Genomic DNA, 23245 nt, shown 5'->3' on the forward strand with positions numbered 1-23245 from the left:
CTATTGTAATTTGTTGTATTTTATTGTTGTAACCTGCCCAGATTCTTCGTGATTGGGCGGGCTAGAAATAAATCTATTATTATTATTATTATTATTATTATTATTATTATTATTATTACTTTGTACTGCATCTGAAGAAGTGCGTTTATATCCACAAATGCTCATGCTAAATTAAAAACCAATTAGCCATAAAGTTGATGCCACATTCATTTTTCATCTCCCTTCCTTCCTCCTTTTTATCAGGGAAACCCAGGAAATCCTAAAAGAAGAGAGAGGAAGGCTCTCTCTCTTTATTGCTTTTGGCCAATGGCCATTGCAAAAATCAAAGTAATATTACAATACACATAAAATTTCCATAAAAACAGTATACAACAGATTGTACCAAATAGCAAAAGTTTAACATTAACTTGGATAACACGAATATGTTAAGAAGAGAGAGGAGGGAACTATTAGAGAAAAGTAGAATATAGAATCAGCTATATGAAGAGACAAGCAAATTGGCATGCTGGTTTAACTAGAACTTAGCAAGAAGTATGGAATGTATTGTTAGACCAAGATAATCAACATGAGTGTCAAGGAAGTGTAGTTATTAATTTTCAAACAGCTGTTGGTTCTCCTCTGACAGAAACACACAGACCCTTGCAAGATTTCCTTTTTCACAGCACTAATATATTGAAATTCAGACAGTCATCCACACTGTTGTTCTGTCATGTTAAAGCCATAGCCTCCATTACATAAGGTAGAAACTTCTATTTCACATAGCTTGTGAAACTACTAAGCAAGTGTAAGTGTGAGTCAGTCAAAGGATTCGGTTACATTTCAAATTAGAGAAGCTACTTAATACGGATTTTATCTAAACAGATTATAGCACCCGGAAATCCTGCTGGAATAAATGTGGGATAGAAAAGTCAAAACTGGGAGTTATTAAATGCAGCCACGGTTGGGTGAGTGCAACCCATATGCAGCTCGGACCCCAGCCACACTTATCCATACGCTTTTCAAAAACAACAAGCTCCTGCTTTTGTAAAGTGGCTGGATAAGCGCTGTTGGGGTCTTGGCTGCACACGGGTTGCACTTGCCCCACTGCAGCTGTATGTGATAACACCTGTTTTTTACTTTCCAATACTGCGTCTATCCCAGCAGGATTTCCGGGTGCAATAATCTCCCTAGCTGGGAGCCAGGGAGGAAAAAGATAGGTGAAATCCACCAGATTCTTGCAGTGGCCTGTTTGCCATGAAGCACCAGACAGAATGATTTATTTACATGAGTTGGTTATGAAAATCTTTTTGTATACATTCCAAAGCAATGGTTATCTGACATGAAAGTTTAATGTTTTGTTCTTGCAAATCTGACATTGCAAAAGTGTCTCTGAGTGCAGAGAATACCTTCCTTTGGGAAAAACATCAGAACTGACAACAGCAAGCTCTCCTTGCAGCTTTCTTCCTACTATTCTTTTGAGGCTTATACTGAAACAACTAGTGAAACACATTTCACAAATAAATTGGCATTTTTCACTTTTAAAAATATCATAATGATAATCTTGCAGAGATTCTGTGCCTAGTGTACACAAGTAAAATAGTTATGTGTATGTTAGCTCTGTGTAAAATTAAAATATTATTTAGAATAAATTGGACCACTAGTCAGCAGTCTAGCAAGTGCCAAACCTAGACCTTGGAGGCTCCAGACCAGCTATGTCTTCTGTGAAGAACTGTTCTTATGTACTAGCATAATTTATGTCAGTGGCATAATCAAACAGCCTCTAGAGGGATGTTTGTGGAATAACCAGCCACCACCTAGCCCAAACTTGCAAATATGAAGGCAATATAATTCTCTGTGCATGTGTTCGTTTTATTTTCAGCTACATCCTTTATAAATGCACTGCTTTGAATTTTACATTTAGTGCACTAAATAAACAAGGTGCATTTAGGTTGTGTTTCTTTAAAGTTCAAAGTGTTCATAAGATATCTGTTAAAAACCCGGCAATGCTTTTATGTGCAGGTGGCATCTGGGGTGGAATGTGGCAGAGATTGAAATCCCTAATGCGGTTGTTTGAGATTAAATTTGGGGAAAGGAGGAGGAAATATCCAAGTGTGCAGAAATAGGTTTTATTTGATCCCAGCATGTTTTCAGGTGCAGCAGAGTTTGGACACTTAAAAGTGAAATTAGTTGTAACATAGGCAGGATACAGACCGCCCCTTTCCTTGACAGATCGGGGCCTCAGCAGCCACAGCGGCAGCCCTGGAGACCCCGATCCGCTGCTTTTCCAGGCCTCAGGGAAGCGGCAAAACACTGTTTCCCCGAGGCCTGGAAAGGGGTGTCCTTGGGGTCCCAAGGACACCCCAACAGGTATGAAGCCCCAAGGACACCCCAACAGCGGCGGGGAGAGAGAGAAAGGGGCCGCTTGGCCCCTTTCTCTTCTGTATCGCTGGCACAGCTGTGTAAAGGCCACGCCAGTGATATGTGCGATGAAAGGAGCTCCATTTCGGAGCTCCTTTCGGCACCGCTGAAAGGGCGCCACAAGTGCCATGTAGCGGCACCAGCATGTAACGGCTGCGCTCCGCCTTTTGGACGCAGCATGGCCGTCATGTCAAAATGGCGGTGCCCATGTAGATAGGGCACCGCCATTTTGACGTACGGAGTACATGCTAGGGTTAGGGAGTGTCTATAAAGGACGCTCCGAGGCAACCCTAGCACATATTCAATACATGCTAAAAGGCCCATCTGGACAGGGCCATAGACCTAAATCTGATTGTCACTCTCAACTATGCATTGAATCACTAAGACATATGTAAATGTTAACAAGTTCCCATTGATTAAATAGGTATACTTTAGCTGAGACTACCAAAGAGATTTAAGCATTAGAATGCTCGTGAAGAATGGTTTGATTTTATTCCTGTTTTGCATATATGATGGCATCTCACTGCTAAGTGTTTCAGGATGACAGAGATTATCTAGATCCATTTCAACCTGGCTTCAGGCATAGTTATGGAACAAAGGAGCTTTTCTCACATTTACTGGACAGTCTAGATCAGGAACTGAACAGAGGGAGTATATCTCTGTTGGTTGTGCTGGACCAAAGATTCAAATCTTTTCTATTTTTTCTTGGAAGGGTGATTTTACAAAATGGTGGTTCGGGATTCTTACTCACTGTTGTGACTAGTGAACTGTCAAGTTTCTGCCAAGACTGTTGATAATGGCAGATATTTGCTAAACGTGTACTTCTTAAGCTATCTGATATGATATTGGTATTTTTTCCCCTAGTTTGTCAGGGACCATTGATTACAAAAACTGCTACAAACTCATACCCGTCAGTGAATCATTACATTGAGTAGCACTGACCTAAATATGCTCCTGTTTCTTGTAGATGTATACATTTTCCAGGATTTTAACTTATTGACGACCTCAAATTCATCAAGTGAATGCCCATAACCCCAGGAGGTATAGACCTTTGGATGTTGTGTATCTTCCAGTTGAGTACATGATTTCTTACTGGTTTTACCTTCCTATTGCTGCAACTGACACCAATGCTTTACTTTATTGTTTTAGCTTTAACAGCGTGCGTCAAGGAACTCATATTTTGTTTAGAGAGTTCAACTTTATCCAAGCAACACCACATAATAGAGCGTCATTTCTAAGGACCTTTTGGCGATGTTTCAGGACGGTGGGGAAAAATGGAGGTAAGTCTAAAAAGAAAATCTCTGTCCTCCTTTCTTGGTAGACTTCCTGTACTATGTTAACATGTTCATTGTAATGTATGACTAGAACTTTGATATCTAATATTTTTAACTTATTGGCTGAGCTTTTTGTTCCTCTAAACCTTATCTGCATGTCCTTTCACATCTGTGTAGTTCATAAAAGCATATGCTCTTCAGTAATGTCTGGTGTTTTATCTTGATTGCAATCTCTCCTTTCATCCAGGCAAACCTTTTCTAGTCTGTTTTTCCCCCGTAGGTTTCGACCGGCTACTTTCTAACAGTTGAGGTAAAACAAGGCCAGTAGCTCTGGTGGTGGGGTTTTTAGAAGACCAGGCTTCAAATTAAAGCCCGTCTCATGCTAGGGAAAATTAGGTGTGGATAGGTCTGATTTATGATATACATAAATAGAAGCAGCTCAAACACATGTTAAGATATTAAAATGAAAAGCAGTATTTAGTAAAAAGTGCCAATAAACAGCTAGGCTACAATTCTATGGTTCCTAAGAGAGTGTTTCCTGGGGCCATAGGCTTCCTTGGATCTCCTTCTCTGAGGGAGAAAGCAGTCTACACTTAGGACGTTATCAGACAAGGGAAATTGGAAGTATAATCCAATGGCAATCCGAACGCAATCATGGGGTTTAACATTATTGCGTGATAGATTACCACACGCAATTTTGGGCAATGGGAAGTCAGTTCGAGTGCAATCATGCGGTTTCATGTAATTGCGTGATAGACTACCACACACAAATTCGGGCAATGGGAAGCCAGTTTGAACACAATTCACATTCACGTAAATTAACTGAAATAGCAAATTCACGTAAATGCGTTCTGGCCCCACTTTCTTTTCATTTGATTGATTGATTGATTGAAATTTTATTTATATACCGCCGTTCCTATGATCACGGCGGTTTACAAAACAAAATGAAAATACGATATAGTACAGATTACAGATATAATACAATACAGATCACAGATTAAAAATCAAAATCCCGCCTTCCCTTACGATACAACTCCACTCTCCTACCGCTATATCTCCCCTTGCCCTACACTACTCCAATGGGAGCCCCTCTTAACACAGCCACACCTCCCTCTCCCTCACCAAGCCAATTACAAACCATGTCCAACAAACTCCTGACAATACTAGCTACACCCCTCTCCTCAATCTCCCTCCCTCCAGAAAGTCCACAACGGTGGCACCAGGCAATTGACTTTGGCACTCCTCCCTGATGGTATAGAGGCGTGAGCGGAGAGCTCTGCAGGGGAGCCGGCAAGCCGGCTTAAAGAGGCCGCTCCCACGGACCCTCCCCCTTGAGCAACGCTGCTCCAGCGGCAAAACAGAGTCCTCTGGGCCGCTCCTGCCCTGGTGGAAAACGGGCAGGTGGCGTCCTCTTCGGGGGAGCCGGCGAGCCGGCTTTATGGAGGCCGCTCTCACCGGCCCCTCCCCCTGGAGAAACGCCGCTCCAGCGGCAAGGAAGAGTCTCTCTGGGCCGCTCCTGCCCAGGTGGAAAGCAAATTTGAAATTGAGAGAAATTCCTCATGTGTGATAAAGTCCTTAGAAAGAGATCTACCCTCATAACCTCCTATGAGGCATCAAGAAGGTCTCCAGCTGGTGTTCCTTCGGCATTGGGGTTTGCAGGAGGATGTGATGGCATTCTAGAAGTACTCTGGAAGAAGCTTTGGACCCACAGGATCCCAAACATTTCTGTTCCTCAACTGTACACCCATTAGGAAGGGAAAACTATGCTAGCCAAGTTTTAAGAATTTTACTAGTACAGGAGAAAAGAAGAATACCACCCCTACTAACTTCTCATAATTGGGCACTGAACCCAGCAGGCCATAGGAAAGGTGTTCCCCTTCTCTCTCTCCTGCTACATAGGATTGTTCTGCCTGTGAGGTGAGCTATCTAGTTGAAATAATCTGGCCCTCCCAAACTTTGCAGATTTTGGATCAGAACTTGGTTTCTGAATGAAATTTTTATAGGATTTAAGCTGTGGCCATCACACTCATAACTGCAAGACATATCCAGCACATTTGAGATTGAGACAGTTCATGTGAATCCCACTATACTAAATAGAGGTTTATAGTAGTAGTTAAGACTTCAGCATCTATTTTAACATACCATGCCTCCTTTGATTCGACATGACATACGGCAAGAATTCAAAGGAAAAAAGATATGAACAGTTTGGTAGCATGACACTTTTATTAATAAATAATACCAATAAAATAATACATGAGTTTTTATTATATTGTATACAATAATAAAATATATTATATACAGTAATAAAGTTTACACATCTTTAAGAACAGAAATCTAAATAGAACAAAATGTTCAAATTTTCCCTTTCTAGTTTATCTTGCCTAGGTATTACAGGTTTGTACATAGTCTTCAACCAATTTATTTGAACTACCACACTCTCTATTATATCTGTAGTGGTTTTTCTCATCATTCCAAACAAATTTATTTAGAACATAGTACCACTTTAAACTCTAGTACAACTCAGGAAGCTTTAAGAACTTGGAAATTACTTTAATTTATTTTTCAACAATCAGATATTTGAGTTTGAGCCAGAATATTCTGTCTGGCATACTAGTTTGGGTTTGGGGTGGTGATGGCTTTGTTTTTAATGAATGGAGCGATAATTCCAGATGTCTTTGGTGTCACAGTGACAGGAAACATGATCTTCAGTGATGGAATGCAAAAATTGATCCCCAGAATATTCTGCTGCTTCATTTGTTTATTTCAGTTGGGTATATGCTAGAAGAGAGCGCTTGTACAACTCTTAGCAGGACAGCTCACTTTCTTCCTGCTAGAGTTACCTGGGAGGAAGCATACCTTGATGGAGTGTGGATGCTAGCTTTTAACAGACCAATCTGCCATCCTTTTCATACAGTGAGGCAGATAGATTTGAATCTGTGTTCCAGTATAGTGTTTCCTTGTACAACAGAAGTAATAGAAGCTAGACAAGAGTGCATGAAGAAGTCAGTTATCAGGTTGATCCCTGATGGTATCATGAATGTCTTGCTTTTTCAGTTCTTTGTTTGCTTAAAGAGGACCTGAAAGTTGGTTCCCATATGCCTGTATATTGCTTATCACTTGTTTTTGCTATTTGTTGACATCCAACTAAATGTGTGAACTGATTCTGTTGATATTTAATCTGAAAATATAGTCTCATCTGACACGTTTCATTTGTTGTGTGAGAGAGCTAATGACTCTTTCACACATACAGGCTGTTACTTGATCGTAAAGAACATAAACATAAACAATGGTGTATGAAGAGATTTTCGGAGTTCTAATCCAAATGTAACATTTCCAGCTCTGAAGTTGGCCTCACTTGTATGAGGCCATATTCTGACTAGACATGTTCTTTGTTTGCTTCATAATCTTTTAAGTAGTGAACTTCAATGGAAGGGACCATCTTAATATTAAATATGTTTACATTATTTAATATATATTTAAATGATCTAGACTTTTCACCTCTGGGAATGATGGCAATGAAAAAAATGGCTTCAAGCATAGTTTCAGATTATGTGTAGAACTTTAATCAAAAAGGGGATATAATTAAAATGGCATTTTGTAGCGGCACCAAGCTCTTTTTATTCAGGGAATGAGGGATTCCACTCACCCTGTTTGGAAATGAAGGAAAAGACTGACTCACCAATTCAATCAGCTAGCTGTTTGTACAATTTTGGGCTAAACATGAAATGTCTTGAAGAATGTTCTTTCTTTGCTTAGAACCTTCCTAGTTAAGCCCAGCAGACTCATTGAGCCATAAATGCTGCAAGCTGTGAGAGATGAGTAGACAATCCAGTCCCTCTCATCAACTGAGAATGATTGAAAGTATGACTTAAGTAAATATTTGTTAGCTTTGATAATTTGCTTATATAAGCACAATGTGAATTATAAAGCTTCAGTTTCCACTATTTTTCTTTTTTTAAAAAAAAAAATATTTCACCCTTGCTGCCTCTTCGTTTTTAAATATGGTGCAGTTGTACATCTGGGTAGTTTCTTTTTAACCAGAATGTAACTTTACATCCTGAATACAGCCCCATGGCTATGTTTTGTTTTGCAAAATGGGGTTGGCAGCCTCTTGCATTACTTGCTATGTATCTTGGACAGTATACGTAAACTGACAGAATAGCAATCTTCAGTAAATAGAGTGATACAAAGTGATATCATTACTACATGCAAACAAGTACAACAACCATGTACCAGATGTGAAATTCATCCTGTTTTTTTTAAGTGGCACAACATTTTTAATGATTTTGAAATGCTGACTGCTCCAAGAATTTTGAGAAGGCAAATGTGGGCAGGAATCCATATGCATCCATTGGAATACATTGTTACTATCAAACACCTACCTGTAAATTGGTGTTCTGAGTCATAGAGTTGCTTGAGAACAAGCAAAGTATCTGTTGTAGTTTATGTGCATATTAAAAAAGGTGCATCAGTTATAATAATACTTGCAAGCAATTGGCTGTAGCATTTTGACTATGTTTCTGATTATAAAACAACATATAGTGGAAGAGCACATATAAATTTGTTCAGTTATATATTTTGTTGTGGATATTTTTAATTTGTTGATGAAAGTGCTTGTGCTGTACATATTTGCAAAAGAAAGAAGTGTGATCAAAAAACTTTGTCTCCTTCATGCTTTCTCTTCAATTGACCTTTGGAATCTAGGTGACCTGCTTTTTGCAGCTTGTTGTCTGTTCCCCAGGACTGTTTAATTAAAATAGTATTTCCAAAGTATGAACAGTCCCTCAAGGATCTGCTGTGGAGTTTCATAAGGTCAGCACGTGTCTCTCCCAAGCCTTGCAAGACTTGGTGACTCGCTGGTTTTAATTATTATATTTTTTCTTTTAGTGCTCTTCATTCAATTTAATGTGGTGCTTTTTGTTTTTTGTTTTTGAGAAACTGTTCTTTTTCTTTTCTTCTTCCTTTCTTTTTGGTTACATGAGAAAGAGGCATTATCTGTGAGGACAGGCAGTATAGTGATCTTTGGGGTGATTCAGAAGTCTCCCCACGAAACAAAATTGGTCAAACTCATACATACCTAATGGTGAACATTATAATGCATGGATTTCTATAGGGAGGACTTAAATGTCAGCATTCTCTGAAGATGCCAGCCAGCCACAGATGCTGGCGAAAAATCAGGAACTCTTACAGAACACAGCCACATTGCCTGAAAAACCCACAAAAAACTAAGGAGTTAAATATGTTCCTAACTCTCCCATTGAAATTGCTGGGGCATAAGGTGCTTTGGCTGAACTCTGTCCTGTGTTGTAACATCAAGAAAGAGGTTTGTGATTTTAAATTCAAAAAGCCTTTTCAAACACTGACAGTCTTTGTTTCAGATAACATACTTCATATTAGTTTTTTGTGGGGTTTTCGTGCTATGTGGCCATATTCTGGTAGAGTTTATTCCTGATGTTTGGCCACATTACTTTGCAACATCTGCTGAAACAGAGGAACACATTTCAATCCCCAGCTGTCACTGTTGAGATGAAGCTAAGGAGGGGACACCCTGTTTCCTTCAGCTGATATTGGAGATACTACCTCACTGTGCTTGTGTGGGTACTTACATTGGATTTTAATGTTGATAACATCATCATTTGCAGCAGCACAGACTCTGTTGAAGTTCTTGTACGGTAGCCACTGAATTGAGCTGGTTCCTGTTTGTTGTTTGGTAGGTGTAGGATGTGTTGTTGTTGTTGTTGTTGTTGTGTGCCTTCAAGTCATTTCCAACTTATAGCGACCTGAAGGTGATCCTATCATGGGGTTTTCTTGGCAAGATTTGTTCTGAGAAGGTTTGCCATTATCTTCCCTTGAGGCTGACAGCACGTGACTTGCCCAAGGTCACCTGGTGGGTTACATGGCTGAGCACGAATTGAACCCTGGTCTCCAGAGTTTCATGGCCGGCATCCATAGTTTTTTGTCGGCTTTTCAGGCTGTGTGGCCATATTCTAGAAGAGTTTATTTCTGGCGTTTTGCCAGCATCTAAGGCTGGCATCTTCAGAGAATGCTGACCTGGAAGAGAGTGGGTATATATATACTGTGTGATCCTGGGTAGGCAGGAATGATTCCCATGTTAATCTGTGTAATTGTGCTGTTGTTGATGGCCAGGCCTCAGGGTGGGAGGATATGCAAAAGAGGATTAGTGTCTGCTGATTGGTGATCATTGTCTGCTGGGAAAGCCCCTGGCCCTGAGTGGTTTCTCATTTGCTGAGTCCTGGTTTTGGTGTTCTTCAGGACTGGTAGCCAAATTTTAGTTACTTTAAGGGTTGCTTCTTTCCTGTTGAAGTTGTCCAAGTGTTTGTGGATTTCAATGGCTTTCCTGTGCAGTCTGACCTGATAGTTGTTGGCATGGTCCAGAATTTCAGTGTTTTCAAACAGCATTTTGTGCCCAGGATGGTTTTTTTCTCGGCTGATCCAGTAAGCAGTGTCTCTCATGTTCCTTGATTCACGTTTGGACACTGCATTTGGTGGTCCCTATGTAGACTTGTCTGCAAATGCATGGTATACGGTAACTCCTGTGGCTATGAGAGGGTCTCTCTGTCCTTTGCTGAGCACAGCATTTGCTGGATTTTCTAGGGCAGTTTGTAAACCATTTGGAGGTTCTGCTTCTTCACCACTTTGCCTAATTCTATCCGTGACTCCTTTGATGTATGGTAAAATACCTTCCTTTGGGTGGTTGCTTGTCTTCACTCCTCTGGGTTTTTCTGGGTCTGGTAGCCCTTGATATCTGAGCTGGAATAACCCATTCACCTGTGAGCCCGGTCTAGGTACTTCCATTCATCTTGCAAGAAATGGGTTCGCAGATGTGTTTTGCCCGGTCTACCAGTGTTTTTTTGTGCTTATTTTTTATCCGGGTGATGGTTGGAATTCTTGTGCAGGTATCTGTCTGTATCGGAGGTTTCTGTTCTGTATACTGGTGACCCAAACATTGGTTCAGCTTGTGGATGACTAGGACATTCCAAGAATGCAGGTCATCCTTTTTTTTCCCCATAGTGAATTGGATGTTAGGGTGGATGTTGTTCAGATGGTTCAGGAATACAGCCAGGTATTCTTCTCCATGGCTCCAGATGGTGGTGAAAGTTCATCCACGTATTGGAAACCAAGTTGTGGCCTTTTTCGGTGCTGTTTCCAGGACTTGCTTTTCAGTGATCCAGTAAAAGTTTGCTATCACTGGCTTAGAAGGCTTCCCATTGCTACCCCATCTCTCTGTTCATGAATCCACTTGTCCCACTGGAAATACTGTGGTGCGGCAATGTTCGCAGGGCTGTGATGTCCTCTGGAAAAAATTGTCAGATGAGTGTCATAGTGTCCATTTGGGGACTCTTCTAGAACATGGCGACATAGTCCGAAAAAACCCACAAAAAACTTGGATCCCTTTTTCATGTGAAGCTCTAGGTGCCCTTGGCACGTTACTGCCTTCCCAGGGGTTGGGAGAGTGGGACTACTAACTTTTGGAGGTGCCAGTTCATACAGTCAGTGCCATATCTTCCAGTTTCAAGTCAACACAGCCCTTACCTTATACATCCATGGATAGAAGCGTCTTCATGAATGAATTTTTCTTCTCTCGTCTAATCTGTCTCTCTCTTTCTCAAATTTGCCATGCAGTAAAACCTTGCTCTGATTGCCTCAGAGGAAGGGCGGGATGCAAATTTAACAATAAATAAAATTTACCATATTTTGAATCTGCCTGTCAAAAATTAGTTCTGTAACCATTTACTGTCTCTTCTTTGCTAGAATATAAGCAGAATTTGAAAGGGTATTGTGACCTATTATTAAGCAGGCCACAGTTTTTTGTAGCTGAAATCAGCTGGGATTGATATGAAATAGCTGAATAAAATGTACTCTCAATCAGAAAAAGGCTACTGTTGCATATGGGTAATATTCTGTATACAAATGGAGGGAAATCTCCAGACCAAGAGAGTCAAACCAAGTTTGACGATGTAAAGTTTTCTTTGGATTACTTTTTTCTTTGGATTTACTTTAGTTGCCTTCAGTTGAGACGAATTATGAGGTAAAAGCTCAGTGTTTGATCAAGAAACCACCTGTTAAGTGTTACATCTAAAAAAATTATTTTTCCCTAATAGGACTTTAAATTAGGAATTTGTCTCCCTGGGTGAAGGCAATTAACATGTTTCCTTCTTCTCTGAAGAGTAAAAAATTAATGCTAAAATAATGCATGATTTATACTGATTGCATCTTTTTGCTTGTTTGTTAGAAAGAATGATATGATTTAATTACTAACAAAATTAAACAGGACAAGAGGGGGAAAATCTTTACCGATGTATTGGTTGTCTCAGATATTTAATTTCCAGTCCCTTGAAACTTCTTCACAGACTTTCATACCTTTGGACAGCATCCGAAATGCTATTGAAGGTCTTGGTAAGCCTCCCCCCTCCGCGCTAGACCAGGTATACAGTTGTATACAGCTGTTTGTAACAGCTTTCAATATGGAAATTTGCCTACAGCAAAGTGAAAAGGGTTCTTCCATCTTGTTCTCGTCTCTGCCCATTTTTCAACAGGCAGCAGTTTCTGTAAGAATGATGACTTCTTAGGAAAAAGCGGAGAATGCCTTTTGGAGTGTTGTATCAACCAAAGCTATAGGATTGTAATGAATCCCAAAGGGGAGAGTCTGTGATTTTCTTTTCTCAGGGTTTTCTCCCAGCCTTTAGCTTTATGAATAATCATTGAGTAGGAAATCTTGCTGACTGGAAGTAGGCTTGCATGAGCTCTTATGCAGAAGAACTAGTTTTGCACCCAAATCTCATCTACTTCAATTGGGCCTATACAGACAGGCCAAAATAAGCTGCTTTGGTCACTTTAGAGGTTCGTTTAAATGATGCATTCATCCTAAGAGTATGGAGCTGTGCCAAGCTGCTCCGTCCTTAGACTGGAACGTGACTTTGATGCAGCTTCAGGACTCTTAGGAGGCAATGCATCATTTAAACGCATACCTCCAAAGGACCCGAAGCAGTTATTTTGGACTGTCTGTACAGGCCAATAACTAGCTTACTTTGAGCACACAACAACAGAGTCTTGTGACACTTCAAAGATTAACAGCCATATTATAGGAATAACTTTTTGGATTGCAGTCCAGTTGATTTATTTTTTAAAAATAGCTTTTTTACTTTTAGTTTCTTGCTGTTCTCTCTATCTAGAATAATGGTCAAACTAGATAATACATAATTGTCACACTTCTTTAACTTCTCTCTCTCTCTCCTCTCTAATATATATATGTGTGTGTGTGTTGTGTGTGTGTGTGTCTGACCCAGCTGGATTGGCAACATAAAAGCAAGAGGTTAGCTCCCCCATAATACAGTAACGTAATCCCTACTGCTCTTTGCCCCAAGAAAGAAGCTGATGCCACAAAAATCTTTAATATTGCATATGTTTGCATAGAAGACAGCAACTGAAAGCTTTAATTATCATAGTTTGGACTTTAAGCAAGGAAGTGTTTCATATGCATGACAGATGATGTTTTTGTTTGTTCTGCTAATTTGTGGGTTAACAGGGTAGGAGGAAAGAAGAGAGACCTTTGGTCCCTTTCTGGATTTTCTGTTTTTTCCGGAGACAAACCAGTCTGCAGACTTTTCAACAAATCACTATGTAAACATAGATATGTGATCTTTAGTACCATTTAAAACAGAATTCGACAGAGCTGAATGCATGGGAAAACTGCTGCAAATATTTTAAAACTCCCTTACACTTGCCTAACTGCTGTGTTAGAGAAGACTGAGAACCTAACATTTGTTGCCCACTATCACTCCGGAAGCTTGAAAAGACATTGTAAACCTCTGAATGATGTTATAGCTAAAGTTATCCACTTTTTCTAGGCGAGTGCACTAGAAACTTTGCATAGCGCAAGTGAAACATTTTTATTAAGTACAGCGATTGATGATACATACTTGTCTCAGGTAGGAGATTGTTCTCCTCTCTCATTGCTTTCATGTTAGTAGTGATTATAGTTACATAAATTACATAAATCTGAAATAGATATTAATTTTTGCTTTTGATGCTTGTGCAAGGGGTGAAACAAAGTATGACTGTGCGCTGAACATAGCCTCCAGGATCCCTCAGAATCAAACTGTTTGCCACCAATGCCCTGGGGAAAAATTAGGTCCTATCTAATTAGGTCCAAGAGGACTGCTTTTAATTAGGAAATGAACAGGCTAGACTTCCAGTTACATTTGGTTTTAAAGTCATCTTTTGGCTGTAAAAATAGGAGCCTGAAACATGAACAAGTCCCCCAGCTGTAGAGGATTTGAGGCATTTGGAGCAATGTCGTATTTATTACAGGAGGTGTAGTGGGATACAGTGGTGCCTCGGTACGAAATTAATTCGTCCGCCATTCCCTTCGTAACGCTAATTCGTAACCCGAAATAGCTTTCGAGCGCAAATGGAAGCCTATGCATTTGAATTTCCGCCAAAATGAATTTCTAACGAAAATATTTCGTAAACCGGAAAGTTTTTTGCCAACAACTTTTTCGATCCCGGAAAATTCGTAACCCGCGCATTCGTATCCAGGTCCACTGTATGGCCCTCTGAGGTTTTTTTGGGGGGGGGGCTAATGTGACCCCCCTAGCTTATAAAAGTTTTACATCCTTTTTGTGGTATAGGTGATGATAGTTAAATAATGTGGCATGTTTCATTTCTTATTTGTAATGATCCCGATTATTTGGTTGATCTAAGTTAAACGAAAATGCTCAGCTAATGTTATACTTGGAACATTTGAGTATTCATTATGAAATGGAAGAAGAAAGAAAGCAGATGTTGTACTTGCCTAGCCTATTAGTTGGCAAAAAAGGTGTGATAATAAGTATAGGTGTAGAATAGAATCTTTGGCGGATTTACAGCCACCGCCAGTTGGTCCGCGGGGAGCCAGGCCTCCACACGGCGCAGCTCCCGTGCGTATCAAAAGAAGCTCCAAAATGGAGCTTCTTTTTGAGTCGCCTTTGTGACGTAGCGAGGCGCCAGGGGCGCACTCGCTACGTCACAAAGGACGCGCCGCATCGGACGCTCGCGTCCGATATGTCAAGATGGCAGCGCCCTTGAACAGGGCGCTGCCATTTGTACGTATCAATACGTATTAGGGTTAGGGGGTGCGGAAGCACCGCCCCTCCTAACCCTAGTACGTATTGTTATACGTATATTTGGCGTCTGTAACCCACCATAGAATAATAGAGTTGGAAGAGACCGCAAGGGCCATCCAGTCCAACCCCCTGCCATGCAAGGAAATCCAAATCAAAGAATCCCCGACAGATGCCATAGCCTCTGCTTAAAGACCTCCAAGGTAGGAGATTCACTACACTCCGCGGAGTGTGTTCCACTGTTGGACAGCCCTTACTGTCAGGAAATTCTTCCTAATGTGAGGTGCAATCTATTTTCCGTAGCTTACATCCATTGTTCCGGGTCCCGCTCTGGAGCAGCAGAAAACAAGCTTCTCCCTCTTCAATATGACATCCTTCAAATATTAAACAGGACTATCGTATCACCTCTTAACCTTCTCTTCTCCAGGCTAAACATCCCAGCCCCAGCAGGTCATGCCAGTTTCTCAGTCCTAATAGCTGGGAGTGGAACGTGTGCATGAAGATACACTCCTCACGTACTGAGCAAAGATTTGGCCATTATTGCCCTTCCTCCGCCCCCTTTTTAATCTTTTTCATAAATCATGTTCCTAATCCTAATGCCAGTAAAAAAGAAGTGGGAACACCCTTGAATGTCTAGTATGTCAGTTTCCCAACAACTCTGTTATGAAAGATCTATCTAGACCCTTTTGATAATTTCTGATGCAACAACAAGACTATTTTTTTCCGACAGGCCTTAGCATACAAATGTTGAATTAATGATTTGGCTCTCATCTAATTTTAATTTTCTTGCTGTTTATTTATATTTTTTTTCATTTTCAGTGTTGATGTTAGCTACTTGCACATCAACCTGAAATGGATCAGACTAAATGAAGTGTGGGAGACTCTAAATTTCTGAAGCCTGGAGGTAAAGGGCCAAAAAGTCAGTTTTCTATGTAACATCTTTTGTATAAAGAAAGCAAGCTGCTATTGATAAAAGATTTTCTTCAAAACAGGCCATCTCAATTAGCTATTGTTCTGTACTTCAGCAGGAGTTACATGCAATTTTACATTATATATAAGCATTAACATCCATGGGCCTCCAATGGGTGCAGATAAACTGGAGTAGTCCTCCTATCCATCTAAAGGAGAATCAGTGGATGAAAAGGAAAAAGAATGGGTCTACTTTTTATTGTTATATGGACAGTTAGGAGATTAGTGAGAGTTTTTGAAGTGCTAACCTGCACCAACAATGATTGTCAAGAGTTGGAGTGCTGAATTCTAATTCTGATAGCCTTCACAGCTTTGGGGAGTTAGTTTAAGTATGTGTTCATAGTAACTTCATGTTAATCTGGTAATATGTATGGATGCTTTGATCCATCATCTCATCTGATACTGACCACTAACACACACTAAGTCATCCCTCATATTTGCGCTTTGATATTTGCGGCCTTGATTATCACAGATTTCTTAATATGTTCTCTCTAGACTGTCTAGGTCCTCCAGTGCAACCTGTGGTCAACTTTAAATAAAGTTGCACTGAAAGACCATTTTAGCTACTCCAGTGCATTCTATGGTCAGGATGTTGGACTTGACCACAGAGTTGCACTGGAGGACCTAGAGATTCCTAGAGAGGTGTCCTCTCAGGTAAAACAGTGTTTTGTTATTTGTGGTTTTCCATATTCACGGGGTTTGTTCCCTAACCTAGCGAATATGGAGGGACAACCATACTTTGTTTCGGATTAAAATTCACTGTGCATACAAGTTAGACCTAATTTTTCTCTGTCAAAGGCATTCTCTTTATTAAATCATACCACATGTAAAAAATGAAGACTGGGGGAAGCAGAATGGTTTTAAATAAAACCACATTAATACTCCTTGTAATATCTATTTTATTTAACTAGTTTATAAGTGCCGTTTTATTGCTAAGATCTTATCATTTTACTTCCTCTTCTAATAACAGACTAGTTTAGAAATATAGATTCCATATATATCTGTGGTTACAGTGCTAGAAATTGCAGCATAGTGCCCACATGTATTGTCTGTTTGAGACACAGCAATAATATATACTGTATATATGTGTATATATATATATATATATATATAGATAGAGAGAGAGAGAGAGAGAGAGAGAAGAGAGAAACAGCAAACTATTATGTTACCTTTTATGCCCTTATTGCTATGGCACAGCCTGTTGGGGAAAAAAGTTGTTTTCAGAAGTATCCAGTGACCAAACTGGATAATAATTACAGAGAAAAGGGTAGAAATAATCGGGGAGGAAATTACCATGTAAAGGGATTAGCCAGGTGTTTGCAGATATTCAGTGATGTCATTTGAATTTCATGGCTTTGCTTGGTTTGATCAGGATTTTTTCAAGTTGGAATAATGGATGGTAATTCTCAGCATGAATAGTCGTGAGGTGAGGACAGCCCCAATAGTTGAAACTTGTTGACATAGATTGGCAACTTTCTCATTGGCACCTTTCTTATTCCACCCCCTTGAGTGCATTGACATATCATCAGGAAAACATCAGGAAGAAGAAGAAGAAGAATCTGTAGCAACTGTTCTCATTAAAAATAACAACTCAAATAACACATTATATTGCCTTAGGGCTGCATTTCACTTTGATTTCTGTATCAGGTACAGATGCCTTGGTGGAAAATGTATGCATGCTCAATCAGTATGAGGACATATTCATGTCAATTAGGTCCTGCCTGTTTTACCATTCAAATGATGAAACCTGCGTTTCAAAGAACTAAATCTATACATATATAGCTTTCTTTTTGCAAGAGCATGTGCATTTCCTCCTAGGTTTGATATTAGTGAAAAAAGCAAAGTAGGATGTTTCTTATTTTTTCCTCTTTGGTGGTCAACATTTTGGAAAATTCATTAGATATTAAGCTCAAACTATAGAAAAGTGCTACGTATGACACACAGCAATACTTGTGGAGCTACTGTTGGAACTTTTGCTTGCTTTGCTATTGTTCTGCAGACAAGAAAATAACAGCAAAATAAGGAGAAGGATGAAAGCATAATTTTGTGCCAGGTTCAGCCCTACACTAAGCTACTTAGGCAATAGATAAGACTGTATTATCCAGGCAGCAGATTATAGTTATTACTCTGTTACTATATTTTACTGCAGGGAATGGGGTTAAGCTTGTGAGATTTCATACTACATGCGCCAAATAGTTTGTTTGATTTGGATATGATGCCCTTTACTGGGTTATTAGGGGTGTCATTTTGTACCTTGGCACAGCAGCAAAATTGTGGGTCCTTTGCTCAAACAGCTGTGGTTGCATCTTATTGTCCATGTCATGATGGCATCTATGCCATCCATGATCTGTAAGCTTATTTCCCCAGCTGTTTACCAGGAATTAAAAAAAGAGTAGAATTACACAGGAGCTTTTCTCATTTTAGCTGTGTGAACAATATTTCATATATGGGTTGAGACAAACTTTAATTTCCATCTAAATAACTCAAAGTGGCATATAGATTAGTTTCTAGTGTTACAGTTAGTCAAATATTTATATATCAATGACTTCTGCAAGTGGAAATGGCTTGTACCAGTGGTACAGTAGATCAGGAGAAGCTTTGTCCATACCAAAACCACAAGCTAAAGACATTTTTTTTAAAAAAAAGGTTTTGAATTCTGCTGTTCACTTGCATTCTCTCCTCAATGGTATTCTGCTTGTACAAGTAGGCTCGTGTGTTTATGTTTAGCTGTTACAAGCCACTGATTATTTGCTTCTTTAACGGGTAAATGCCCTTAATGTACTACCAGCTGCTCTGTAAATGTGCCAGTGGATTATTTCATATTTAAAGCATCCTTTGAAGAGTGTTAATGTGATACAGTTGTTCACCCTGTTTACAAAAACACTTTTAGTAACATTATACTCTTATCCTAAATTCATTTACTTGGAAGTAGATCACATGTATTCAAGTGGAATTTCCCAGGAGGAACATATATGTAAGGCTGCAGGGTTCTACAGCCTACCTTGGTATGTTCCTCAAAAGCCAGAACCACTTTGTTTGGTAGGGTTTACGTAAGATGACGGTGTTAGAGTTTGTCCTTTTGCATCTTTGTCTAGTTCAGAAGGTGGCCAAACCAGCAGAGGATAAAAGAGGACTTGCAACCTTCTTCTGAGACTCAAGAGATTTTGTTCAGGTGATTTTTTCTTTAGCCATTTTCACCCTTCTGTTACATGATGTTCCAACTGTAGAATTGTAAACAAGTGGCTACAGAAGATTTGGCTGGTAGTCGAGAAATGTAAATGGTAGTACTATAAGGCTCCTGTGTATTTGGACAAATCATGTTCAAGACTTAATTTGCAGTAGCATCTGGCACAAGCCAACTTTGTTCAGGACATCTCAAAGCGAAATATGCAGTTGCCTAGAACAGCTGTTTTCAATATTGCATTATTCCATTTAACTGCTGTACTGCCTTCTGTGAATTCTGGTTTTGTAGTTAGTTTATCTCTAAGAGTAATCTGGCTGAGATTTATAATGCCCCTCCTGTGAACCACAAATCCCAGGATTCAAGCATGTAGAAATTATTCAAATTAAGTTTGGGGACTGTATCCAGATGAGTTTAAATTAATGTGTAAACCATATTTGTGGCTGTATCTATCTACCGGCATACAAAGCCTCTGACAAAGAAGCCCTTTTACAAAGACTTTTTATCCCTGTCTACTCCCTTTCTTCCTCTGTCAACTGGAAGGTTTATGCCGCATCAAGTCTTGGGATTGTGAAGGAGACTAGAGAAATACAGATTTCCTGTCCGATCTCTTGACGCCGCATGTCTGCAGCCAACTCAACGAAGCTCTCAGATGTGAAAAGCAGACTTCGTTCTAGCCAATCCTGCTGTAGCTGATTGTTATCATAACGTGGAGGGCTGGTGAAAGAAAACATTCGGTCCTGGATGCTTTTTAGAAGAGTTTTAGGTGGCTCAAGAAGGTTTGAAAATGTTTTGTTTACTTTTTCAAGGCTTACTGACTTGGTCATTCATTTCACATGTGCATATTGTTATTTTGGTAAAAGGGTGTCAAACATATTGAATTGCTCTTCTTTTTGTGGTGCAGGACCCCATCCCTATTCTTTTCAGTTGTTTTGCCTCGATACCAAAGTTTCTACTAAGAAGTAATTCCCATGACACATCTACTTTGTTATTGAGGTATTGTTGCTGTGTGCCTTCAAGTCATTTCCAACTTGTGAACCCGAAGGCCAAACCTATCTGTAATGCATCTGAGGAAGTATGACTGTAGTTATGCTGCCACTTCTTTCTTCAGTTAGTCCAGAAGTTTCCATGGTGAGACTTTTCGTGAGGTGCCTCAACTTGTTTCCTGACTAGGGCAAGTGCTCTAAGTAATTTTATCATCTTTGGTTTTCTGTAGCAAGACGTGAAATGTTGCTGGCAGGATTGCCCAATGGATTCCGTCGAGCTTTGGCAGTTTAACAGTCTCTAAGGGTATGTTTTGCAAGTCGCCGAGGTTGCCGCCACGTGGTGAGACGTGTGCCAAGGCAGCTCGTGGAGGGATTTAACCCTAGTTTCCAGTCAGTAGTTTAACACTCAACCCTACACCTAGGGTTGCCATTTCACGGCAGTGGGGTGGGACTTTCCTGCCTCTTCGGGGGGTGCATGGTCCCACCCCGCCCTCCCCTCATTCCGGGTGGTGGCTGCCTAATTCGTGCTACCAGTCGCTCTGCCCCCTTTTATACAGTGCTGAGCCCCGGGAGGCGCAGCGCAGCCGGGCTGGAGCTAGCAGGGGCGGGGGCGTCAGCTGGGTTGCCCGCCTCTATGGCCAGCCCTCTCAAGGAGCCAGCCTTCTGCTTCCTTATTTGGGCATGCTCCAACTTCCAAGCGGAGAGGGCTTTGCAGGCAAAGTGTTGTGGTGTCTTTTCCATCCCCTCTTTTCGCCTTCTTCGTCCTCCACTCGCCTTCTTCTTCTCCTCCTCTTCTCTTCTTTTCTTTTTATATTCTTTTCTTTCTCCTCCTTGTTCCTTCCCCTTTTTTCTCCTCCTCCCCCCTTCCTCTCTGCTGTTGCTGTTGGCATTGTTGTGTTGTGTGCCCAACTCCTTTTGACTATGGGCACCCTGCTCTAGGCCCCCTATTTACCCCTCTCTCTCTAAGCCCCCCTCTCTTCTTCTCAGGGTCCAGGGCTTCTCAAGGCTTTGCCCCCTTAGAAAAGAAAAAATACTTTGCAAGGGATCTGACCCATAAATCCCCCCTAAGTTGAGACATACCTGGGGGAAAAGAGGGGGTGAGGGTTTTTGGGGGGGGGGGTTGGAGGGGGCAAGGGAAGAGGAAGGGGGGGGGATGGGATGCTAAGAAGGCTTGGGATGTGGGAAATGTAGTTGCAGCGTGGCACAAGGGCCTGCTGTGGTCTTGCCACAATGCTTATGTCTGCTTGGGAGTGGGAAATGTGGTTTTGCAGTGGCACAAGTGGACGCCTTGTGGTCTTGCAAATGCTCGCCTGCTTGGGAGTGGGAATGTAATTGTAGAATTGGGCGGGGGGGGGTGTTTGGCCAGAAGAGAAGTACGTTTCGCCTCCTTTCTAGGAATAATGCCAAAATGTCCTCCATATTGAGGATGCTAACAAACATGCATTTATTACATTTAAAAAAAAATCATTTTTTTATGTGTCCTCCCTTTTTAAAAAGTGTCCTGCATTTGAAAATGTTGCCCTACATTTGTCCTGGTTTTGAGGTCCTGCTGTATGGCAACCCTACCTACACCACACTGGCTCTCAATTTACCCAATTAGGACCTGTGTATGACGTTGCAATTGTTCTAGAGAGCATATTTTTACAAGGGATTCATTTGCACCAGCCAGCTTTGTATGCAAAAGCATGTAACACAGTTTTCTATGAATGCAGTCCTATTTCAGCATCTTAGGACACTCCTCTTCTCACCCACTCTGACGAAAGGTGGCTATTTTCTCTTTCTTTTCCTACTTGTGGATAAGCTTCTTGTAACTGCTGAATGGTTGGCATCTTAGTTTTTATATTCAGTTTAGTAGTTGTAGTCATGCCTCACACTTTTGTTGCGCTTCTCTTGTGACTGGCATATGGTATGATCCAGAGTGTAGATTAGCAGAAAACAGATGGGCCAAGGGTGGCGTCATACCGCTTCTTTGTGCACTGGCATTTTCCAGGCGCAAAAGAAGTAGCAGAACTGCTCCTTTTTGCAACAGGAAAAAGATGCCCCTTTCACTGCCATGGCGCTCTTCTCCAATCCTGTGGCAGCAGCAGCATCTAATCACTCTGCCGCAGGAGCATTCCCACACTGCCTGTCGTCTGGGCGTGCAACACTAGCTTGAAGGCGTCATCTAACCCCATGCCCTCACACCGCCCCAAAGCCGGCATTAATATGCCCATCTGTTTTGTCCATCTAAGTCAAATAAATATTGGTAGTTTGTTTGAATTGCAACGTGATAAGTGATTGTTCAGCCTTACTGTAACACTGTAAAACTTACAGCCTGAATCTACAAGTGCAGCTTTTTATGAACCAAATTGGTCCATGTAGGATTTAGACCAATTTGAAGAAGCCCATTGTTATTATTTATTTATTTATTTGATTGATATCCTTCTTTTCTCCCAAGGAACTCAAGCGGCTACAATATAAATTAAAATAGAAAACTCTAAAAACAATATGTTATACAAACATTTTAAATTAAACCAACATCCAGTAAAACATGATTTTAAAAAGCTTAACAATTAAAACATTAAAATACTTTAAATACCTACTCACACCCAATTGCATATTGCTCTACCCTGGTGAGTTAAGGTTGAAGTCCTATTAGTAATTACAGTTAGTACATTAATTATATTTTTTTTAAATTGAATCATTCAGTAACGCAAATCATTCCCCTTCTAACAAAATTTCCTGTTAATCTTTGATTGTGGCATTTGGTAAAACACATTGTGGAGTTGGCCTCTGGACAGGGATGTGCCTTCTGGGAAAAGATACATGGACTAGCTCACCTCAAACTGGCATATGCTATGCAGATAATAGGTCATGATCATGAGCATTGCAGATGCAATGTGCAGTGTCTACAACAATAGCATATTTACTTCTTTTATCTATTGCGATGCCTTTTATCTGTTGTGACATATTTTATTATATCGAGTAGACATCCCATAGCACAGGATCCTAGAACTTGATCAAGTCCATATGGTAGAGAACTTTGAGTGTGTTCAGAAAACAATTGCTGTATGAGTACCATCCAACATACAGTGGCTATTTGAGAAAGATGATCAGCCAAAGTGATCTGGAAGGAAAAAGATTATCAGATATTTAGGGCAAAAAAGAAATGGCTTGCAAGATTATTCATCTCAAAGCAATTTTATGTTGCCACACCTTTTCATTATCTAAGATGCTGCTGACTCCAAAGACCTAGAAGAAATGTTAAAAATAAACCAAGAACATATGCAGATTTTTTGACAATCAGTGCAGCAACAGGTTTGTTTTATCACAGCA

At 40.4% G+C, this 23245-nt stretch overlaps 1 protein-coding gene across 6 annotated transcripts in view; it reads left to right on the forward strand.

Annotated features, from left to right (window-relative positions):
- The window catches only part of C1H11orf49 (chromosome 1 C11orf49 homolog), a 191563-nt gene that overhangs the window by 67726 nt on the left and 100592 nt on the right, over positions 1-23245 (forward strand). For 4 of the 6 annotated variants that reach the window (XM_042445411.1, XM_042445410.1, XM_042445413.1 and 1 more), the window contains one exon: positions 3547-3677. The exons of the other annotated variants lie outside the window; for them this stretch is intronic. In XM_042445411.1, coding sequence (XP_042301345.1) covers positions 3547-3677 — 131 coding nt within the window. The remainder of the gene's footprint in view (positions 1-3546; positions 3678-23245) is intronic. 6 annotated transcript variants of the gene reach the window in all.

The sequence above is a fragment of the Sceloporus undulatus genome, chromosome 1, assembly GCF_019175285.1.
Source record: "Sceloporus undulatus isolate JIND9_A2432 ecotype Alabama chromosome 1, SceUnd_v1.1, whole genome shotgun sequence".
NCBI lineage: Eukaryota > Metazoa > Chordata > Lepidosauria > Squamata > Phrynosomatidae > Sceloporus > Sceloporus undulatus.